The sequence below is a fragment of the Onychomys torridus genome, chromosome 3 (assembly GCF_903995425.1).
Source record: "Onychomys torridus chromosome 3, mOncTor1.1, whole genome shotgun sequence".
In the NCBI taxonomy this organism is placed as follows: domain Eukaryota; kingdom Metazoa; phylum Chordata; class Mammalia; order Rodentia; family Cricetidae; genus Onychomys; species Onychomys torridus.
Window position 1 is genome coordinate 133,353,676 of NC_050445.1, and position 24,972 is coordinate 133,378,647.

Consider the following 24,972-nt stretch of genomic DNA (forward strand, 5'->3'; position numbering starts at 1 on the left):
AAATACAATCAATAGATTTTTATATTCGGCTAGATTCAACACTTAGTACTAATGAACAGTATTTTGAACTTCCCTGTGGGATGTTTTAAAAATATTTATCTTTCTTGGGTTTGGAGAGATGGCTCAGCATTTAAGAGCTCTTCCAGAGAACTTGGAATTCGTAGCACCCACATGGCAGCCCACAACCATCTATAACTTCCATTCCAGGGGATCCGATGCCCTTCCCTGGCCTCTGTAAGCACTTGGCATACACATGGTGCACAGACATACACGCAGGCATGCACCCACAAACAGAAGATAGAAACAAAAGTTTAAAATCTACTTTTGATACTCACTTCTCTTTCTGCTTTCTCGTTTTCATACTGACACATTCTCTCTTTTAAGTGACTGCACTCACTCACTAACTCCTTGTTTCTGTCTTCCAGCATCAGCCTGTGCTTCTGACTCTCAGCTTGGAGTCTGCTTAGCATATCATGAAACTGGTCCTGGATATTCACTATTGTCCTGTCTTTGCAATCAGCTTTGTTGGAAGCATCATCTAACTGCTGCCGGAGCAGCATGTTCTCACTCTGGAGCTGAGACAGCCTCTCCTCTATGGACTCTTGCTTCCCCATGTATTTATTCACCTTCCCTTGCTCATCCTGATACATATGCTCAACTTCCTTCATCTGGCACTGTGTCTGGTTGAGGTCTCTTTGTACGCATTTCAGAGACAAAGTCTTTTCTCTAAGTGCATCTTTTGTGTGGTGAAACTCAATTTCTAGGTTATTCAATTTCCTTTCAGTTTTTGAAAGCTGTTGGGAGAGAATCTCATTGTTATCTCTTAGGTTACACATATCCAAATTCATCTTGTCTTGCAAACGAACCCACTCATCTCTTGCTTTCTGGAAAGCAATTTCTAGGTCTCTTTTTGATGTCTGAATTTCAGCATGGTCATGCACAGCAGAAGCCAGTCTAGATCGGAATGATTCGACCTCTGTTTCCAGTCTTTCTTTATTTTGTTTTTCGTTCTCCAGCTTAGAACTCAGCATTGTGTTCTCAGTTGTAAGACTATTAATCTGTGCATTATACTGGAATATCGTTTTTGTAAATGTTTCTTCATTCAGCTTTATCATCCTTTGAAGCTTATCACTCTGTTCATGTGCAGTCTTAATATCCTCCAGGTACTTCTTCTCCTTTTCCTGGCTGTGGGTTTTGACTGTATCCAGCTCCAGTCTTAACATGGCAATTTCATCCTGCAACGTTTGGTTTTTATGCAATAGGTCTTTTTCTTTTTTATGACTAACAGAAACCTAAGTAAGGAAAAAACATTTAGCTAGCACAATTTCTTATGGAATTTAAGAACAGCATATGAAATTCTTCAATCTAAGAACTGAAATACATATATGCAACTAAAAAAAAATCTAATTTCTGAGCTTATAGAAGTACAAATTGCCAAAAGTCCATAAATGTAATTGAAGACAATGACTTTATGAAATGAAGAGGGAAATGACACTTTTTAGAAACTCAGCACCGAGACAGCCTTTCTCTGGATCACAACAGGCTTCAGGCACAAAGATTAGTAAACTGGTTCACACTTCACATTAGGGGACGGCTTAATGTCAATGAGTGGACCAGAATATGGCTCCTAGCACCCATGTCAATGCCGGGGCATGTGTAGTCTGCCTGCAGCCCCAGCACACGAGAAGCAGAGATGGGAGATCCTGGGGGTAAGCTGGCTAGATGTAGTCACGTAGGTCCAGAGAGAGTCCCTGCATCAATGCGTGAAATGTAGAGTGATAAAAAAGACACTAACATCAACCTCTGACCTCTACATGCATGCACATATGTGTACTTCCAAACAGACATGAAACATAGTCACATTACACACACACACACACACACACACACACACACACACAAATTAGGTTTACACTTTAATATCTAATATATACAAACCAGTCCAAAGTAAGAGCCTTAGTTCTTTCATTTGAACAGAAGAAATTTCCCAAAGTTCTTTTAATTCCCCTTTTTCAGAAAGTTTTTCTAACACTTTTGTTAGTCTGTCGTAGGATCTACATTTATTAATAAATGCTTAAATAAGCACCATACAAATAAGTATGCTTGGACACAACTGAACTAGTCACCACTCTGAAAAGGAGATTAAAAATGCAACAAGCTGCAGAAACCCAGGTCCCCCACCCTGCTGCCAGTGCTTCTTCGCCAAAGCACTTACTCCTGTACGTCAGACAGAGGAAGAAAGCTTCTGCCTTCTACTCCCAAAACATGTGCATTGTGTATCCACACACATGGTTTAAAATCCTCTATACTTTCCACGGTGCATAAAGTACATAAACATATAAATGCACACATATTTAGAAAACTGAAGAAAATACCTCAGAAGTCATTTTCTTCTGCGCCATCTCTATCTCCTTTTGTTTACAAAGGTGATTTGCAAGAATCCCATCCTGTAACGCTCTGGCATTCTGTTCTTGGGAAAGCCGTCTCTGAATTTCATTTCGTTCCTCTGAAATCTAGAGATACATTTCATGAAGTTTTCAGTCTCATACTATTGTGACTGCGGTGGACAGGATATCTAAAAGCTTATTTAAGAGTAGAACATTAAAAACAAACTGGAAGCATCCTATGAAAACATGAGGAACTCTATCCCACACAAAACACTCAAATTTGTACGCATATTATAGTTAAATTGCTTACAAAGCAAAAACAGCTCTTACATGCAGAAAGAGTATTGTAAACTAGCTTGTCACAAACATTTAACTAGTTTTAACACAGTTTCAAAGTCTGTATGTTAAGAGGGCTAGACTAGCACTTATTTTCCAGAGTAAACTTAACTTACCTTCTATTACCTCACTCAGAAAAGATGTCTGTAGTACCTATCAGTTTCCAAGAGTCATAATAAATAATGCCAGCTCTCTATGTTAAAATTGACTCATAGCATGAGGCACATCGGTCAACAATGAACTGCATATTCCTGGTACCCCACACAATTACAGGAACTGGTGATGAGGCTGAGGTCTGACATGCTCATGACATTTGCACAATAATGAAACCAACAGAAATTTTCATTAAGTGGTACATAGAGACATATATGTGATGTGTGTGTAGATATAATTAAGTGAGTTAAAGTACAACAAATAAAGGTAGGAATAAGAAATTTTTATCAGCCAGAAATGCCTTTAATCCCAGCACTTGGGAGGCAGAGGACAGCCTGGTCTACACAGACAGCCAAGGTTATGCAGAGAAATCCTGTCTCAAAAAAACTAACCCCCTCATGCCATCTCCCAAAACCAAACAAATAAAAAAATCCCCCCCAAAAGAAATTTTTATAGAAGATTAACTTACTTGGTTCAAATGACTTTTCACTGTCTTCAACTCCATATCCAATGTTCTGAGAGAAACTTCAAGCTGCTGCTTCCCTTCAAGCTCATTCTGATACTGCTCATCTTTTCTCCTAAGCTGCTCCATCGTCTTCTCAGAAAGCTGATCCGCGCTTCTCCGCTTCTCTTCCTCTTGTTTAAGTGAAAATCTGAAATTAAATGTGTTTATTTTAAAATCAACCTGATTATACGAAATGAAGTTCACTCTGTGACCTGGACCTCAAGACGGTTGTTAAAGAATTGTTCCTTTTTATGACTCATGAGTTTAATTTCTCATTTCAGTCTCTTCTAAAGCCCATATGTTCTTGATGATAACAAGGATGAATAAAAACTTTGTTGAATTTCTAGAAGTCTGGTAAATATTATTGAAAAGGAATTCTGAATTTATTCAGTAAAATTACAAGTTGAAAACTGTCTTCTGTAGGGATAGAAAGATGGCTCAGTAGTCAGAGCACTGGCTGCTCTTCCAGAAGACCAGGCTCAGTTCCCAGCATCCACATGGTGTCTCCAACCATCTATAGCAACAGTTCCAGGGGACCTGATACCCGTCTCTAGCCTCAGCAGGCACTGCACACATGTATGTCTGCATACATGTGGACAAAACTCCAACACACATGAAATAAAATTAAGTAAAATTTAAAAACCAGAACATATCTTTTTTATACAGTTGGAATTACTCTCTAATCAAAATAGACTATTTAAAGTTAGTTAATTGTTTAGGGTTATACCATTTTAAATTCATACCATGTACCAGAAATAGAATTTTATCTTTATAAAGCATCTCAGGCCTCCCTAAGTTCTTACAGCTTAGGAAGCACCTTCTGATGTGGCACACAGCACATACTGACACTATCATCACAGCCAATGCAGGCCGAGGAAACTGACCGTGAAGCAAACTTGGAGGAATGGTTTTTCTGGAACACTTTTGAGGAATCCTTTTCTTTTTTCTTTTCTTTTCTTTCTTTCTTTCTTTTTTTTTGTATTAAGATAAAACAAATTAAAAATCCCTTTAAGTAATTAAAACTTCCCTAGAATTAAATGAAACAAAACCACAGCACATGAACATCTACAGGACACAGTGAAGGTGGTCCTGAGAGGGAAGCTTATGGCTCTAAGTGATTCTATAGCAAACAATAAAACAACGGAGGACAAATAATACATAATGATGTGCCTTAGCAGCCTGGAAAAATAAAGACAAAAGCATCCCAGAACACCAGATAGAGAGAAATAGTCAAGATCAGGGCAGAAATTAATGAAATAGAAACAAAATCCTAATACAAAGAACCAATGAAACAAAAAGGTGGGTCTCTGAAATGTGTAACAAGATTGAGAAAGCTTTAGCCAAGTTAACCAAAAGAAGACCAAAATTAATGAAACTAGAGATAAAAATGGATATTTTACAACAGACAAAAATGAAATTCAGAGGGCTGTAAGGATATGTTTTCAAAATCTTTAACCACCAATTGGGAAAGCTAAAATAAATGGATGAATTTCATAATGTATATGACATACTCAAATTAATCCAAAAAGAGATTTTAAAACATAAAAAGATCTACCACAAGCAATGAGACCAAACAGCAATAAAATCCAGGTCCAGATGAATCCACTGCAAAACTCCCCCAGAATTTTAAAGAACTAAAACTGATGCTCCTCAACCGATTCCATAACAGGAAGAGATTTCCTTCCAAATTCTCCTTATGAAGCTAGCGCTAGGTTGATACCTAAATCAGATAAAGAAACAAAAAGGGAAACGTATTCATCGATATACCTGATGAACACAGATGCAAAACTTCTTACTAAGGTATGCAAATCAAAATGATTTAAGCTGGCTTCATCCCAGAGATTTAGGGATGGTTCAACCTCAGTGTAATCTCATCTCATGACCTATAGAACAGGTCTCTGAAAAGGCTCTAAACTCCTTTCATGATAAAAGTCCTGGAGAATCTAGGAATACAGAGGCTATATCTCAATACAGAAAGGCAATATACATCAAGCCCACAACTAACATGCAAACAGAGAGAAAAGTGAAGCTTTTCCACTGAAATCAGGAAGAAGACAAAGATAGCCCCTCTCTCCATATGGATTCACTGTAGTGCTGGAAGTCAGAACAACTAACTGAAGAAGGGAAATGGGACACGAATGGCCAAGGAAGAATTGACAGATAATATTCTCGACATGAAAGACTCTAAAGACTGCACCAGGAAACTCCTCCAGCTTATAAAGATGCTCATCAGAGTAGCAAGATACAAAACCAATAGACAAAACACCAGTCCCCTTCTCATACAATGACAAACATACATACCAAGAAAGAAGTCAGGGAAACAACCCCACTCACAACAGCCTAAACAAACAGACTAAACCTCACAACAGAAGTGAAAGATCTGTACAATGAGCAACTGAAGACCCTGAAGAGAGAAATTCAACAAGCAGCAGACAATGGAAAGACCGACGCCCCTGAACCTGAATCAGGACCAATGTCGGAAAAGGACCATTCTACCAACGGCAATCTAAAGATTCAATGCAACCTCTCCAAACTCCAATGCAATTCACAGAAAATGAAAAAAAAAAATCTTATCATCCACACAGAAACACGGAAGACCCTGGATAGCCAAACAACCCTCAACACTTGCACTGTTCTCGCTTTCAAGGCACTCTACGGAGCCATAGTAGACACACACAGTGACACTGGAGTAGAAGTGAGGACCAGATACAAGCCCACACTCCTACAACTACCTGACTGTTTACAAAGATGTCACAAAGACACAATGCAGAAATAACAGCATCATCAACAAATGTTGCTGGTCAAACTGGATACCTACATGCAAAAAAACCTAGATCCTTCTCTCACCCTACACAAAACTCAATTCCAAATGGTCCAGGAACCTCAACATGCATCTAGACCTGGCACCTGAATCAGACAGAGTAGAAAACACGAACATGTGTCCTCTGACCTGGGGAGTGAGTGGGCATTCTGTAGCAGATTGTAAGAACTGGGGCTTAGAGGCCCATATGGTTGTGGGCTCTTGTCCAGCAGGAGGGTGTTTCAGGGAGGTGCTGAGTGAGACAGCAGAGTTATGATGGCTGGTGTAGCAAAGATGTGGCCTTGGATTGGGGGAGCTGGGAGGGTTCTAATATGTGGTGGTTTGATTCCAATAGGCAGAGCTGTGGCCTCTCATCTCGGGGTGAGGGTGATGATTAACACATGTCAGGATATGACAGGCTTAAGTGAGTTATGAGGGACCTTAAGCAAGACAATGGGGGAAACATCTTCTGTGGTGTGAACAGATGCTCTGGCAGGTCTTTGGATGGTAAGATTAGAACACCAGACAAGGATGGGAGTGAAGGCTTTACATCTGGAGAAAGCAAGGACTCAGATGGCAGAGATGGGGTGCTAAAGAGCAGGAGAAGTGGGGACTCTATCTGCAAGCAAGAGCCGCAAAGGGATCCTGGGATGGCCAGTTCTGAGTGCCAGAGGGCACAGTGGGCAATCTCTCTGCAGAGCAAGCAGGGAGTATATGTAGATCTTCAGATGATGGAGGTGGAATGCCCAGGATGGAAGGCTGGGGATCAACCTCCCGAGCAAGAGGTAAAGTCCTGTGGCAGGGGCCGAAGAACGGTGGGTTTCTAGTCCCAAAGTATGGAGAGGATGAAGGCTGCAAAGTAGATTAGGACTCTGTCTGCAGTGTGGGTGACTGGAGTCCGGGGAGGTGGGGCTGGCATGCCCAGAGAGGAGAGCAGGCCTTACAAAGTAGAGTCAGAGTCAGGCACAGGTACCAACCGTGTGTGTGTGTGTGTGTGTGTGTGTGTGTGTGTGTGTGTATGTGTGTGTGTGTGAGTGTGTGTGAGTGTGTGTGTGTGTGTGTGTGTGTGTGTGTGTGTGTGTGGAGTGAGGAAGGTGGCCCTTACTTGCAGCATATCTGGAGAGAGTCCTGGAAGAAGACAGGAGTTTGAGGTGGCCAAGGTATAATAAAAGGAGTATCTTTAATGGTAATGGGTCCTGGGGAGGCAGTGGGGCTGGGGTACCCCGAGAACATAAAGGAAGGCCCTTTCTTGAAACATATGTAGAGGGGTTCTGGGAAGGCTGTGTCTGGGGTGGCTGAGGGAAGAGGATAATAAGCTAATGCGGGCACCTGTGTGGCAGTGGGGAGACCTGGGAGGGTGGGGCGGGGCTTAGAGTGGCCTGGAGAGGAGGGAAGGCCCTCACTAGGAGTTTGGGTAGCAGGGTCCTGGGGGGATTCCAGGGAGAGTTATGGGGCAGCTATGGGAGAGGGAGGGCGGGCTCTGAAAGGCAGAGCATTTGGTGTTCCTGGGAAGGCAGCAGGGTTTGGGGTAGCTGAGGGAAAAAACCATTCCTTATTCCTGATACACACTGTCAGCAAAGTAGCTATATATAACAATCAACATATAAAAACTAGCAGTCTGTCTATATGCCAGTAATGGGCTTCCTGACAAAGAAATTTGGGAAATCTCATTCACAATAGCTTCAAAACAAAATAAAACAGCATGATACAACTTAGGATTAAACGTAGTCAAAAGGTGAAAGACATCCACAGTGAAAACTTCACGACACTAAAGGAGATGCTAGAAAGCAGATAGACCTCCCATGGTCATGGACTGCCAGAATTAATTTAACAGATTAAACACAATCTTCCTGACATCTAACGACACATCACTCTCCCTCCCTCCCTCCCTCCTTCTGTAAATTCTATGTAAATATTACATAGGAATCATGAGGTTGTGTGATGAGCTCAAGTGTTCACATTATATACTCAAGATTTTTAAAAAGTAAACAATTACACAGAAAACAACTTACATCAGTCTTCTAATATAAAACAAAATTTTAAAGTTATTTGATCAGCTGGGCAGTGGTGCACACCTTTAATCCCAGCACTCAGGAGGCAGAGGCAGGCGGATCTCTGTGAGTTTGAGAACAGCCTGGGCTACAGAGCGAGTTCCAGGACAGAGAGGGCAACACAGAGAAACCCTGTCTCGGGGAAAACCAACCAAAACAAAACAAAAAACCACCACCAAGAAAAATAAAAAGGTTATTTGATCAATAAATACTGAGGTCTTTTTCTTTATGGTTGCTTTTATACAGCCACTAAAACTATGATTTAGAAATCTACAGTAGAATATTTATTTAATTCCCAGAAAGATTCATAGTTAAGTTCACTATATTATTTGCAAGAATTTCACATTTGAGAAGACTAGGAAATTTTCTGTCTTGCCAACTCCATGACACGTCAACACAGGCCAGAGTTCAAGTACATCTCTGTATCCTGAACAGTGAAAAACGGTCCTTTAAAGCTGGGCTATCACAGCTGGGCATGGCTTGGTGGGGACAGGAGCCTGCGAAGCCCGACACTTGAGCTGGATCTCAGGGACCCACGTGGCAGAAGGAGACTGACTCTCGAGTCAGCTCACGACTTCCACACACATGCATGAGCACACTTGTGTGTAAGTGAATGTCAGAGGACATAAAAACTGATAAATAAATAAAACCAAGACAGCATACCTCAAATTGGAGAGCTCTTGTTCCCACTCCACCTTTTCATGCTCTAACCGTGACTTCACTTCTTTTGTTTCTGATACTTCCTTCTGTAATTCCTTAAGTTGATTTTCCATTCTTTTAAGTTTTCCTGTAAGTAGTTCACAGTGGCTTTTCTTAAATTCTATTAATCTTTGATATGAATAAACCGCATCCCGGATTTTCAAGAGACTAACAATATCTGAATTGGGGGAAAATAAGAGACAAGTAAAATGAGTGAGCACATTAAAAAAAAAGGACTGCATTTTTATATTTATTCACTTATGCACTGAAGAAATATACAGGAAGCACTTACAATGTGAAACACATTACACTAAGCTCTGCAAATAATGTACGGGAGACCGTTGCTCTTTTCAGCTTAAAAGAAAATATGGAATTACACACCTGGGTTTTTGAATGAAACTGGGTAGACCTGGAGGTCTTCATGTTAAGCAAATTGAGCTAAACTCAGTCCAACAGTCCATGTTAGATTTCAAACAGAAAACACAAAGCATTTAGTGAGCCTCTCTTTCAGTCTGCTTTTACCCAACATGAGGTAACAGCTATGGAGCCATGTTCCCACTTAAATCAACCCAAATGAACACAGCTAAAACCGCTCAAATAATTCTCAAGACAATGACCCTAACAGACAGAGTAAATGAACTCCACGAATGTCCCAGGTCTCTCTCACAGGAAAAGGAACGCAAGTAGAGCTCCCTAGACTTGCTGAGTTGAGGTGATTAAGTTCAGAGTCTGATAAACCAAGACAGCTTGAGATCACAACAGACCAGAGAGGAGAGGGCAACTTGGAGAAAGAGCCTGCAGGTCTGTAGAGGCCCCTGGAGTACCTAGTCAAGCACTGAAAAATGGACGTATAGAAAGAAACTACAGAATAAGGATAAAACGTCTGAAAAGATTAGATGAGATCTCACCTGGTGCTCCCACCGGACCAAGAAGAATATCTATTCTGCCTAGTCAGGCTGGACAAACACAATTTACCAGATGATGGATACAGATCAGAAAGGAGTTCATCATAGCAAAGGAAAAGAAATACATGCAAAACGTTCCATATTTATCAGTGGTGCAAGGCACATTAAGACCGTAATGAGATACATAGCATACACCTATAAGAATAGCTAAGATTTAAAATACTGACAAGCAGTGCTTGTGAAGACAGAGCCACTGATTCTCTCTTGTCCTGTGGACTGGAAAACAGAACAGGGACATGCTGGGGAACCAGCTGAGCTTCTTAATAAGGAGCATGGGAGAAATAGGGAGGCTTTTGGGATGGGTTTGTTAAGTATATTGATTATGGTAGTTAAATATGTTTAATACATATGTTGAAACTAACCAAATAATGTTTATATATCACTATGCCTTGCTGAAGCTGTAAAATAAAATACTATAAGAGCAAAGTTCTAAGACAACAAGTGGGACACAGAAAAGTCAGGAGAAAACTAAAGGATTGAGAACTTTAACCTCATAGCAAAGGGTTAGCATGACCAGAACCGAATCTCTGCAACTACACAATCACAGTTTAAAAAGAGACCGCGTTTGCAGGAAGTGGGTAGCAGAGGAAACAGTTCTCTCACTTTACAGTATTTAGATAGAGACCAGGTGTCCCAGGGTTACTATTGCTATGATGAAACACTATGACCAAAGCAACCTGGGGAGAAAAGGGTTTATTTGGCTTATGCTTCCACATCACTGTTCTTCATTAAAGGCGTCAGGACAGGAACACAAATAGAGTAGAAACCTGGAGGAAAGGACTGATACAGAGTCCATGGAGGGGTGCTGCTTACTGGCTTGCTCCTCGTGACTTGCTCAGCACAGGACCACCAGCCCAGGGTGGCTTTGGACCCTCCGCCATCAGTCACTAACTAAGACAATGTCATAGAGGTGAATCTTATAGAGGTGAATCTTATTTTTTCAATTGAGGCTCCCTCCTCTCTGATGACTCTAGCTTGTGTCCAATGGACATATAACTAGCTGGCACACCTGGTAACCTCACCTAGTGACAATAAGGCACAGAAGAAAAGCAAGATCAATAAAAAGACTGGATGTGTCAGTCCCACGAAGGAAAGTCCAGTGAGAATGACTAATAAACAGCTCACATACTATTATAACGTAAAGTATACTTCTGACATGGACAGCACATTGGTGTTCTAGGGCCCGTGCTAAGCAAGTGTACACACATTACCATACATAGGAAAGCTGTCCATTTCTACAGTGATCATACCTCTACACTCTGTCCTCAGATGCTCAATTTCACACAAAACGCTCTCATAATTGGGGCACTGGAGCTCACAGTCCTCAGAGACTGTTTCAGATGACTCACTCCAGGCATCAAGATCATCCACAGCAGCTACTTGCTTTCTGGCCTATAAAATAAACACTCTAATATTTACATTATACTTGAAATAATATTTTATATAAGCAGAAACAGACATTTCTTAAAAGAGCTGACCATTGAGAGAAGGACGCTTTTAACGGCTACTACTTCTTTCTTGTTGAGAGTAAATGTCTTTCCATAACAAGGTCCTCTATTTGTTCACTTTATCTTTCTTATCTTTTAACTTATACATCATTACTTTTATAACATATTTTAAAACAAAATACCAGTTTTTATTATTTTTACCTTACCTTATTTTTATTAGATGTTTTCTTTGTGGGCCTAAAATAAAAAACAAACCAATAAAAATCCTTTAAGACTAATATTATATGAAGTACAAAGAATATCTAAGATTATTGACTTTTACACAAAACCTCTACATTTGAAATTTATTTCTCTTACTAATAACATTTACAGGCTATTTAAAATAAAATGTTTCTATAAGAGGATTTGATTATAAACACAGAGAAAAGATAAAATAATTAGTAATATCAAAAGAAGGAATTAAAACATATAAATATATATATATATTTAATTTAACTGAGGATGACCTTGAGTCTCCTCCCTAGGCCACCAGTGCTGGGGATTTGAGTGTGCCACCAATGCCCACAGTGGACTGCCAGCAATCAAATATAGGGTTTTGTGTATTCTAGGCAAGCACTCTGCCAACTGAGCCACATCCCCAGGACAGAAAGAATTAAACTTAGATCACAGTTCTGAAGTTCAAAGAAAAAGGAAAAACACGCTACTTGCTTTATTTGATAGAAAGAAATACTGTAGTCGGAAGGCTTCTCCGATTCCGCCCCCCCCCCCCCAACACCCCGGGGTCCCACAGCCACTTATAAAATAATCACTCTGAGGTTTATTATTATTTACAAACTGTTTGGTCTATGGCAGGCTTCTTGTTAGTTAGCTCTTATATCTTAAATTAACCCATTTCTATTAATCTATGTTTTGCCACGTCCTGTGGCTTACCAGTCTGCTGGCATGTTGTTCCTTTGGTGGGGGTTGGCGGGGGTTGGCATCTCCCCTCCCTCGGCCTTTCTTCTTCCTCTCTCTCTTTCCAGTTGGAATGTACCTCCTAACCTTATTCTGCCTCACCATTGTCCAAAGAGCTTTATTTATCAACCAATCAGAGCAACACATATTCACAGCATACAGAAAGACATCCTACAGCAATATACCATTAAGGAAAGTTTTTTTTTGTTGTTTGATTTTTTTTTTTTTGTTGTTGTTGTTGTTGTTGTTGTTTTCCCCCTGAGACAGGGCTTCTCTGTGTAGTTTTGATGCCTGGATTTCGCTCAGTAGACCAGGCTGGCCTTGAACTCACAGAGTGCTGGAATTAAAGGCATGAGCCACCATCACCCAAGAAAAGTTTTTACATTTCTTTTTAGTGTATGTGTATGTGTCCACGCATGTGTGTATACATGTGTGTTACAGTGCAAGTGAAGAGGTCAGAGAATAGCATGTATAAGCTGGTTCTCTCCTTTGGCCATGTGTGTTCTGGGATATCAAATTCAGGTCCTCAGGCTTGATAGCAAATGCTTTCATCTTCTAAGCTGTCTTACTGGCTCCTATTTGTTGTTGTTACTGTCATTTGCAAAAAAACCAAAGTTTTGTGGGCACTACAACCTATCTGGGAAGTGCTTTTGAAGTCCTTACATAAGGAAATCTTTTTTGTTCTGTTTTGTTTTTAAGATGAGATCTAACTCTGTAGTCTAGGTAAGTCTGGAATTCAGTATGTAGTCCAGGCTGGCGTTGAACTCATGGTGGACTTCTTGCCTCAGCTTTACAAGTGTTGAAAGCATAAACTACCAAGTATGGACTGGAAACATTCTTTTCAAAATGGTGACAGGTCTTGGCTTTTTCTGGACCTACAATTACTACACATTACTATATTAATATATGCACATGAATATATGTGCTCACCTCACTGTAGTCCACAATTCTGCAAGACAGGCATTTTACAAAGAAGTGAGGAAAGAAAAGACAGCCCAAGTGTCCTAGAACACACAGTTGATCAGCGGCAGACCCAGCACAACCCAGGAGCATACTACACAGTGTGAAAACCAATCCTACCTATCTTCAAGTGTTTCAGTGATACAGCAGTAATGAGTCTGCATTATTATTCTACTTTTAGTTGTAATCATTAATAATTCCTGAATCTTATGTATGAATCAAATATTTTCTAAATAAAGACATATCCCTCAATAAATTTGGGAAATTGCTTTGTATGAACAAATCTATTCTGAAGAATCAGGCATCACTAATCTATTCAACTGTTCAGCATTACATTCAGGAAATACTGAGCACATGATACACATAATGACATTTGCTAAAGGAATTGTTTTCATACTTTACTTTTACTGAATTTAATATGCATATGATAGTTTAACTTTTAGGACATCGTTTTCATGTTTAATTCACATTAGTATGTTCCATTTCTCAAGCTATTTAGAGTAACAGTGAGAGATCTCAGTGGCTAAGAGCACTTGTTGCTCTTGCAGAGGACTCAGGTTCGATTCCCAGCACCAGCATGGCTGCTCACAACGTCTGTAACTCCAGTTCCGGGACCCAGCACCATCTTCTGATCTCTGTGGACACTGCATGCCCATGGTACACAGATACACATGAAGGCAAATACCCACACATATAAAACTTTTTTAAATAATTTTTTCTTGAGATGGGGTTTCTCTGTGTAGCCTTGACTGTCCTGGGACTCCCTCAGGCTGGCCTCACAGAGATCCACCTGCCTCTGCCTCCTGAGTCCTGGGATTAAAGGTATGTGCTGAAAAATGAATCTTAAAAATTCTGAGGACAATTAGTAAATCTTCAGGGAAATGTCAAGTTTAATACCTCAGACACACTCACCAAAACACACCGAGTAAGCACAAACTTCTCCACTGGATCCTGACATCGTGCCAACATATTCTAAACACCTCTTTTAAAGAAGATTCTGAAAATCGCACACTTTTCTCCAGTTATTGCCCACTTTTCCATTATCATTCCCAGCATAAAAACCTGAGGAGTTGTCGACACTTCTGTACTGCAGTCAGACTTCCACGGTGACCCTTTATTGAAACTGCATTTACTGAAGTCACTTGCCCTGTCTTCCCCTTTCAGCAACACTGATACAGGTTAGTTCTTTGTTTTATTTCTACAAGTAAGCAGTCACGGATAACATTCCTTCACAGGGAATAAGGAGCTCATATTTTACCTGATCTCACTGTGGTCCGTGTCACCGAGGCTGGAACAATGCTGCATTTGTGGGGAACCACCAGGTGGTAAGCCAGCTTTCTCAGTCATCGGCATCACGACAGATTCTCTGGACACCCACTTTTCATGCTTTTTTTCCTTCACTTCCTTCCTAAGGAAGACGGGACCTCTAAAACTATCCACTAAAACAGCCGGTGTTTTAAAAATAATTCTACTGACAGAAATTAAAGAAAAGTAATTTTGGTGAAATTCTGACTCTTTTCCACCTTCATATACTAAAAACAAAACAAAACAAAACAAAAACACTAGCTAAACATATGCTCAGCAAATGCATAGACATACAACAATGGCACATGTGATGTATCAGAGTTGATGGATGAGATGTTTTGTCTGAGTACAAGGAAAGCTTTTCAGAAGAGGTTGAATTAAGCCTGTGTCCACCCGTGAGTGTTCCCAAATAGGCCTTGCCCCTCCCAACTCCATAGGCCACCTGACTACAACCCCAGCTCCCCAAGATCTCCTCCTCCAACTGCTCACTGCCCAGAGTTTACTCAAGAGAGAGCAACCACACTTGCTGAGACATACTAGAAGGCAACCGAAGAAAACCAGCAAGGGTGATGTTGGAAAAGTCTGTTCATGGAAACGGTAGCCTACTCTCAAACCTGCAAACCATCAACACGAGTTACACGAAACAAACCAAGTCTCAGCTCTCTTACAACTTAGTTCTCTCCTGAACCTGGCACGTGCTCACACTGAAGGAAGAAAGGTGAGGTGAACAGAAGGAAGGAAAGATACAAATGACCTCAGGTGTGTAAGTTCCAGGACAGAAACCAACAAAATCCCAGACATGGGCCCCCAAATTACGAGTTCCACAGAAATGAACACTAAGGAGAACAACCCAGAAGATCACGTAGACTAAAAGTTCATAAGAATGATATAACTGTGCTGAAACAACTCAGAGAGATGAATGTACCCCAAGAAAACAAAAGCGAAGACCTGCAGGAAACACAGAGGGTAATCAAAGATATGAAAATGGAATCAATAAGGAGACAGAATTGCTGGAGAAAAGCCAGACTGAGGAAGTCAGGCAAAATCCTCAGCGGAAAGACTCCGACCGAAGGGTCCTGTGGAAGACAGTCAGGGAACTGGATCACTCAGTAAAAGTCAGTGAGGGGAAAAAAAAAGAATAGAACATGAGTACACTTCGGGACAATGAAAAGACTAACCTTCAAAATATCCCGAAGAAAGAAAATCATACCACAGTGAAGTGTAAAAGAAAACTCCCCAAATCTAGAGACAGAGATGTCCATCCCAATACAGGAAACCTACGGAACCTGAAACAGACGGGATTAGAAAAGAAACTCCCCATGACACACTACAGTCAAACATTACACACACAACAAAAAAAGCTGTGCGAAAGGTCAAGTCACATACAAGGTTGGCCCATCAGAGCAACCTGATCACTGATAGAACACTTCTAAATCCAGAAGGGACTAAAAAGATATATTCTAAGTTCTGGAAGACCAAACTACCAACCAGACAACTATGTCCAGCAAAAAATAAAACCTTTGCATGATGAAAAGGAAGAACTGTCTGACCACTGAACCAGCTCTACAGAGGAGACGAGAGGAGTAATTCTTCCTGAAGCGAAAGACAAAGACACTAAGGGATCACAGTAAAGAATGCCAGGACAGTTCATCAAAACAAGGCCAAGAAAACAGCACCAAACCAACAATATGACAAGACTTAATACACAACTGTGACTGCTAATCTTGGCCGTCAACTTGACCACTTCTGGAATTAACTGGGACCCGAGCTGCCAGGCACTCCTGTGAGGAATTTTCTTAAAGCCATTATCTGGAGCAAGAAGACCCATCCTCTCGCTGAACCCCACTTTCTGTGGCAGCCTACAAGAACAGGCATGGATGAAGGAAACTGATTTTTGCCTGCTTGTCCACTCTCACTGGCCAGTCTGTCTGTCCTGTTGCGGCAGTCAGAATTAAATCCAACCTCCTCAGGAGTCCAACATAGACTGACCAGCAGCTCTCCAGGAACCCTCCTGGATTCCAGTGCCAAACTAAGACTGCAGAGACATCCAGTCTCGGGGACAGAACAACACAACACCAGAGTCCCAACCTTTTCCTCATGAGACAGACATTGCTGCACTGGCCAGACCACGGCCTGTTAGCTAGTCTAATAAACTCCCGTAACACATGCGTTCATTCTCTCAGTTCTGCTCCTTTAGAGAACACTGACTAACACGACATCTTCCAGTAGTCACTCTTAATTTAATAGTCTCAAGCCCCTGGTAAAAAGACCCATCTTTTTACTGACTTCAAGATGCCCACTATCAATGACAGACACTGTCTTAAGGAACAAGGATAGAAAAAGGTATTCCAAGTAAATGGAACTAAGAAACAAGCAGAATAGTTATTTTAATGTCTGACAAGATGGACTTCAAACCAACTAGTCAGCAGAGTTAGAGAGGGTCACTCCATACTCCATACTCATTAAGGAACAGTCCACTAAGAGGGTAGTACAATTCTGAACCTATGTGCACCAACCAGCTGTGCCCAGACATTCTGCTGGATGTAAAACACAGTCACTGTGAGGGACTTCCACACCCCACTCTCCCCGACAGCTTATCTGCACAAAACTAAACAAAGAAACATTGGAGTTACGTGACTTCATCAATCAAATGGACCTAACAGACACCCAGAACACTCCATGCAAACAGGAAGGACACATTCTTCTCAATAGCCCAGAAAATTTTCGCCAAACCTTATCACATATTAGGGCATAAAACAAATCTCCATCAATATACAAACACTGAAATAATATCCTCCAGTCTCTCAAGACCACAGTGGAATAAAGCTAGGAATCAGTGACAATAAAAACAGGAAGACCACCAACTCATGGGTACCAAACAACACACCACTGAAGGATAACTGGGTCAAGCAAGACAGCAACAGGAAGTTTCAAAATTCTCCAAACCGAACGAAACTGAAAATGCAATATGTATTATATCAAAGATTTCTTAAACTAAGTCATCAGACTAAATGCAATAAATATATTTCAACTGTGAAATCATCAGTACACTATGGAGGTAACATAATTTATAAATGTGGTTGTTCATTTTACATTATAATTTTAAAATGACAGCTTAATACTTTCCTTATTGAGAAGCAATAGATTACCTCCAACTTCAAGATATGGTGATATTAAAATACATATTCTCAAAATATGCATACATATAAGATATTTAGGTAAATATGTGAAACATATAACATATCCTTAACATACATTATGTCAGTTACTTATCATGTGTAACACAATATACAAATATCCTTAACATATGTATTCATGTGGGTTTGTACGCCATGTTCTCCTAGTCCAGAGGACCCGACCCTAGGAATGAAGCTGTAGGCCACAGAAAGAGTGCATGTCAAATTATGATACATGCACTAAGCTAACTGCACAAAGTATTTACTATCTTCCCTTGTTAACAGTGCATGGGAATGCCTTTACTTTTGCCAATCCTAGTTATTTTTTTAACAAAATATGAATTAGTATAATTGGAAAAATACATTCTTTTATGTTTTTCTGACAATCATGTAAGGTTGAATATGTCTAATATAGGCATAACATTTATTTAATAATGAATAGCAGCCCAAATTGGAGTTGGTTCTTAGGACAGTAACAACTATACATACACGGTTAAATATTGCCATAGTCTTACCCATCATGTTCCTCATTCCCCTTCAAGGGAAACTGCTGGCTCTCAGTGTTTCCACTCTGTTGACTTACTCCATTATCAACTGTGTCAGCAGCACCACTGTATGGACTTCCTGATATTTTTACTTCGTTACTTTTGTACTTTCTTTTTTCTTCAACCTTTAATGAAGAGTTGACAGTGTGGGTAACTTGTTTTTTGTGGGGTTGCTGAAGAAACGGCTCCATGGCTAAGAGCACTGATTGGTTCCCAGCACTCACATGGCAGCTCACAACCATCTGTAACTCTTGCTCCAGGAAATCCAATGTACTCTTCTGACCTCTGCCTGCACCAAACATGCACGTAGTGCACATGTATACATGCAGGCCAGACATACCCACACATAAAATAAAAATAAACCTTAAGAAAATAAAAGCCATTATACAATGGAAAAGGAACCCTTCTTTTTAAAAATCCTTAGTTTTCACTGGTTTTTACCACTTGACAATTTAACCATGACTTAGCTTTGACACTCGAGACCTGAGTTTTGTATACTGAGAAAGAGGAATGATATGCAGAATTTTATTTCAGGAGTATTTCTTTAAGGCTGCAGTTTTTTTTTTTTAAAGTTTGTTTTTAAATACTAAAAGTATACACAAAGAAAAATTAGAAAAAATTTAAATTTTCACCAGTAAAAATGTTTCAGATATTTCTAAATCACTAGACTATAATTAAGGAGTAAAAACTAATTCATCTCATTCTAAAATAGGATATTATGAACCAGTAGGCTGAATGCATCTGTTGTTTGTCTGTACTATACTTGATCATGTGCTACACTTACTGAAAACAAGTTAGGGTTTTGTTTTAGTATTACAAGGATTACCTCATCATACATTAAAGATACCCTGGCCCCTCTTCTAAAGATCACTGAGTGGAGCGGAGGCACACTGTTATGTGCCAAAGTTAATAAATACCAATTAGAAAGAAGAGCAACATCAATGCCAACTATCAACTCTGGCGGTGTATTCATCTCACAGGTCCAGTTCTACTACGGTCTCTACTCCTTAAACACCGTGGCTGGAACCATGGAGAGCAGCTTCCTGTTTCTGACAGGGAAATAAATAAAGTCGGAAAATCACTGCATTTACCCCCCACCACAGGCCTCACTCCAAACAGGCAACTGAGCTTATTTCATGTGCTGGCTCAGAGAAAGTTATTTTGAGTGGACTGAGGGCGAGTGAATGATGCATGTACATGAATGTGTACGTGTGTGTGGGGCCAGAGGCCAGAGGAGAACGCTGGTATCTTCTCAAACACTCGGCCTTATTCCCTGACACACGTCTTTCTGAAGCTAAAGGTCTTTATCTGGCTACTGAGCCCCCAGAATCAGCTGTCTCTGCTCCAGTGCTGGGGTTACCGACACACATGTCCACGTTAGGCTGTTTTTACATGACTATTGGGATTTGAACTCAGGTCTATAGATTCTTATACAGGAAGCATTCTTACCCAAGGAGGAGTCTCCCTAGTCCTATTTTAAATTCTAGAACTAGTTTAAATGTTTTCAAAATGAAGTATTAGAGGCTGGAGAGATGATTCAGTGGTTAAGAGCACATTCTCTTACAGAAGACCTGAGTTTGGTTCTCAGGACACTACTGAGCTAGTATCTGCATGAAACTCCAGCTCTGAGGGATCCTGTACCCTCTTCTGCCCTCTGCAGGCACCTGCATGCACATGCACTTGGCCCCACACATACACATAATAATAAAAACCTTTTTAAAAATTAAATATTAAACTATAATATACTGGTCCTAAAGGCCAGTCTGAATGACACTCATCCAACATGCTGTATCACTGGAGTGACCAGCACGTCAAACTGGGATCAAGCTTTCACGTACCTTCCGCTGGCTGTCTTCACTGCTGCTGAGACATTTCTGCTCTTCTCTTGATACGACTTCTATGTCTGCCTCTGCAGACAAACGCAGGCAGTTAGAACAAAGTTAGCTTTATAAACATAGAAAAATAATAATTTGGTTTTTTCATCTAAGAGGTTAGGTTAAGTTTAATCATTAACTACAAAGCTAAATATTTACGACCTTAGGAAATACTTTCAAATATCTAAAACTTCGACAAATCATTCAGAGACACTATCTAGAACTAAATTCATTACATATAAAAATCCTAAGGATTCATGCACAAATTCATTCAACATAATCCATCCTGGGGAGGGGCACTAAAAATAGCAGAGAAACATAAACTCACAGCGCACACAATTCCATCTCCTAATAGTGACTTTGGCTCTGGAATTACTTACTGTTAGTTACATCTTACACCTCTGTCGCTGAACACTACTGCATGTGAAATGTTTCCACCACTATTCTGGTGGACTTCTTTTATTTCAGGACTCGAGTCCACTCTGCAAAGCTCTGAGTATCGTTCTTTCTCTCAACTAACCCTGGGCACTGCTGCTTCTAACAAGCCAGTTCCACACTTTGTTAATCCAAACATCTGACTGACTAAAGATCATCAGTATCAGTATACTACCACTAAGGTAAAATCAAAGTGCAAACATTTTTGATGCTAGTAAACAAAGCTTTATTCTCCGTGAGCATCAGCATACTAGTAAGCATAATTATCCAGAAGACGGGAACTTGCTGGGCTGTGGAGGGAGCCCCAACCTCCGGAGTTCAAGGGAACCTCACCACCGACGGCTTCCTAAGTGGCTAGGCCCACAAGTATGCAGCACTGTCCAACTCTCCAACAAGCATTTTCAAAGTTGGGGAGGCTACAAAACCTTGCAATCTCATGATTAACCTTTATGAATCCCTAGAAAGCATCAGGATTCTGAACTGTAAACAAGTCTCTGAAACATTACAGTAAGGACATCTGAGTTGAAGCTTGCATTTAAAAATCCTTTTTATCCTTGTAAGTACACTTAAAAACTAGATCGTGACAATTATGGGGACATGAGAAAAGAAAGGAGCCACCACCGCAGCATCTGGTTCTGTCCCTCATCAGCTGAGAAGCAGAGTCAAGTGCAATTATTACCTGCTTTAGAGCAGTGGTTCACAACCTGCCGGTTGTAACCATTTGGTTTGGAGGCCATGTACTAGATATCTTGCATTATCAGATATTTACATTAAGATTCTTTTTTTTAAAAGATGTATTTATTTATTATGTATAGTGTTCTATCTGTATGTGTACCTGCAGGCCAGAAGAGGGCACCAGATCTCATTACAGATGGTTGTGAGCCACCATATGGTTGCTGGGAATTGAACTCAGGACCTCTGGAAGAGCAGCCTGTGCTCTTAACCTCTGAGCCATCTCTCCAGTCCTACATTAAGATTCTTAAAAGTAGCACCAAAATAATTTTATGGTTGAGGGTCACCACAGCATGAGGAACTGTATGAAAGCATTAGGAAGGTTGAGGACCACTGCAATAGACTTCCCTTTTCTCAGCAGTAAACCTACAGTTTTCTAGGGGTCTCACCAGAAACCCATTTACACTAAAGAACCCCCTTGCACACCCCTGGTTTATCGTGAGGGCCACCATATGGCTAACAATCAGACACCATGGTCCTCTGAGAAGCCCACACCCACATTTGTGAACGTCATCTCTCCTCGAGTGTCTGTCTCTCTTTTATCTCCTCTGCTTAGGAACTGCGTTAAAAAGGTCTTTTAACACATTATGGCTCAATGAGACAGGTATACCCATTCCTGAACGTCTTTCTCTCTACTTTTAGTAAAAACCTCCAGCCTGCTTCATCCTGGCTGGTGCTGAAATGCTGATTTTGTGTGTCAAAGTCACAAACTCAGAATCTGACTGAGTTGAAGTCTAAGCAATTATGAGAACTCCTCTGGCCTCCAAGGGTGACAGTGTGCAACTGTTCCTGTTTCCTCTCCACTGATGGACACCAATAATACTGTCCCATTATTTATTTCCAGTCTTTCACCAAAACTGGGAATAAACAATGTTTAGGAATCAGAAGACTGAGCAAATCCAATATTTAATGTACCTTCCCCTAGAGCATTACATAATTTACCTGATTTGAATATCTGTACATCCTTCATTCCTACTGTTTTGTTGAGAAGAGTATCTGTTTTTTTGATGGTAGGCTGGATGGGTTTGGAAACAGTTAAATTGTTAAAAATAATTTATTAAATTGTTAAATATACATTTAACTAATGTCTATTTTATAATATGTAGTTAAAATTCATGATGAAAATTTTACTATACCTCCATGACTGGATATTTCCTGAGGGCCTCTAAAAAGAAAAAGGCAAATTATATGTAATTAAAAATATGGAAAACCAACCATCTATTTATGCAGTTACTATGGAACCGAATCCTCATGCTACATTTGAAAATGATCAGCTCTGCTACCCTCCTCTGCTCAGACCAACAACATATCAGAAATATGTTTGATAAAGAATAAGAGGGTAAGTTTGACAAAACATGCAGTTAGGACTCAAAGTGAGGTGTTTCCAAGGACTACAACTAAAATAGAAGCATGTATTTGCCAATGTAAACATGCTGATGAACAGATAGAAACGTGACCGTTAGTTAGAGGAACAAGTTATGACTGTGAAGGTGAATTTCAGAGATGATGGTAAAAGCATGTCTTTAATGCAGCACACCAGAATGGTTTATCACATTATACTATGAGCATTTATCACAGCCTTCAATTTGTCCTATAATTTAGGAAGTACAAAGAAGGATTAAGAGTCCAGGTGAATGGACAATTCACTTCTCACCAGAGAGGATTTTTAATGACCAGGCTGGATACACACTTGTAGAATAACAGTTAATGAGAGCACCAGGTCTCCATACCCTTGTGGCCTACTGGGACGCCTACATTTCTTGACTCCTCTAGTTTAGCCACCTTAGAGGTTCTTGATCCACTCATGCAAGAAGGTATGTAAGTCACATCTGAGAAATAATGTACATGTTTTTAATATTAAATGATTATCAAAAGGAAGAAGTAAAATCGAGTTGTCAGATACTGGAATCATGGATATTAATAAACCTTTATTTCAAAATGGTTTTAATAGTTATTTAAAATAACAATTAAGAAATGAACCATATATCTGTAACATGAATCTTAAAATGTCTTATTAATAGTAAAAACCCGGAGCTAGATATTGGGGTGAAAGCTGAAAGATCAGAGAAACAGAACAAGCCAGCCATGTTCTTACCGTTGAGAAATCCTCAGCCTCAAGAGCGAGTGTTCCCTGTTTACCCATGCTTTATATCCCTTTCTGTGCCCAGCTATCTTCCTTCCTTCCCAGTGCTGAGATTAAAGGCGTGTACCACCACGCCTAGCTGTTTCCAGTATGGCCTTGAACTCACAAAGATCCATACGGATCTCTGCCTCACAGGTGACAGGATTAAGGATAAGGATTAAAGATGTGTGCCTCCACTGTCTGGCCTCTATGTCTAATTTAGTGGCTGGCTTTGTCTGCTGATCCCCAGGTAAGTTTATTGGGGTATACAATATATCACCACATATAGCCAGGTGGTGGCGGCACACACCTTTAATCCCAGCATTCAGGAGGCAGAAGCAAGCAGGGCTCTGTAGTTCAAGGCCAGCCTGGTCTATAGAGACAGTTCCCTAACATGCCGTCTTCATCAACTCCAAAAGAACCTAGATTCTGCTCCTTCCTCCAGTTCCAGGGATCCAACACCCTTGCACACATATACATGCAGGCAAAACACCAGTGCACATAAAATATTCCTAAGGCCAAAATTCAGTATGCTGATATTAACAATATGCTATTCTTAAAAGACTGATCTACTCTTAGTAACATTTATAGAAAACTGGCCTACATTTACTGACTGAGTCATTTAGGGCTCAGAGATTCAATTTGATCCAAATGGGAAATCTAGATGTTTTCCCACTGGATAAAGCCTTCAGATGCTGGACAGGGATCAACATAACAGTAGGAAAATTTCTATTAAGAATTAGTCCCCCATTCTATGGGCTATCTGCTTGCTCTGTTAAGATTCTTCTGCTGTGCAGAGACTTGGCTTCATGCAGTCCCTCTGTTGGTATTTGGGACTCTTTCCTGTGCTATTGAAGCTCTATTCAGAAACTTGTTACTCGATATCATGAAAAGTATTCCCCGTGTTTTGTTACTTTGCTTGGATAGGTTTTGGTTTTGTTTTTTTCAAGAGGGTCTCACTGTGTAGCCCTGTTCTGGAACTCACCATGTAGTTCGGGAAATGAACCTCAAGTTCCTATCATTCCCCAGAGTGGACAGAGTTCAACCTTCTCGTGGACTTTTGTCAGGAGCTCTTCAAAACCAATCTCACTATTTTATTCTTTCTATTGTTTTGGTGCTCAGAAAATTTTTCTGTAGCGACATTTCAGAGGACAACAAATTATACAAGTACTCGTGGCTAGAGCGTGAGAAGGTCCCCACAAGCTCCTGTGTTGCACTTGGTCCCCAGCTGGTGGCGCTATTCCTAAAGGTTGTAAAAGCTTTAGGAGGTGGAGCTTTGCTAGAGGCAGAGAGAGAGGGTCACGAGTGGGCCCTGAGGTTTTAATGCCTAGCCTCCCGCATCCTGCCCAGTCTCTACTCCTGAACCTCAGACACTATGTGACCCGCTATCTGCACTCTCCAACCATGCCACCCTGATGAAAGACTGTACCCCTTGGTAAGATGTAAACCCAAATCCCCCCTCAGCTGCTTCATGCCAGTCCTTTGGTCAGGTGACAAGCAGAGCAGGTGACACCCAGGTTTTTCT

The 24,972-nt window shown here is 40.5% G+C and overlaps 1 protein-coding gene across 1 annotated transcript in view; it reads right to left on the reverse strand.

Annotated features, from left to right (window-relative positions):
• The window catches only part of LOC118579785 (ankyrin repeat domain-containing protein 26-like), a 65,043-nt gene that overhangs the window by 18,821 nt on the left and 21,250 nt on the right, over window positions 1-24,972 (reverse strand). The window contains exons 13-24 of the mRNA XM_036181463.1: window positions 23,056-23,154; window positions 22,462-22,490; window positions 22,268-22,340; window positions 20,123-20,193; window positions 18,255-18,409; window positions 14,517-14,666; window positions 11,551-11,581; window positions 11,147-11,288; window positions 8,896-9,109; window positions 3,346-3,529; window positions 2,376-2,513; window positions 336-1,292 (exon numbers count right to left, since the gene is read on the reverse strand). Of these exons, the coding sequence (XP_036037356.1) occupies window positions 336-1,292; window positions 2,376-2,513; window positions 3,346-3,529; window positions 8,896-9,109; window positions 11,147-11,288; window positions 11,551-11,581; window positions 14,517-14,666; window positions 18,255-18,409; window positions 20,123-20,193; window positions 22,268-22,340; window positions 22,462-22,490; window positions 23,056-23,154 (2,243 nt within the window). The remainder of the gene's footprint in view (window positions 1-335; window positions 1,293-2,375; window positions 2,514-3,345; window positions 3,530-8,895; window positions 9,110-11,146; window positions 11,289-11,550; window positions 11,582-14,516; window positions 14,667-18,254; window positions 18,410-20,122; window positions 20,194-22,267; window positions 22,341-22,461; window positions 22,491-23,055; window positions 23,155-24,972) is intronic.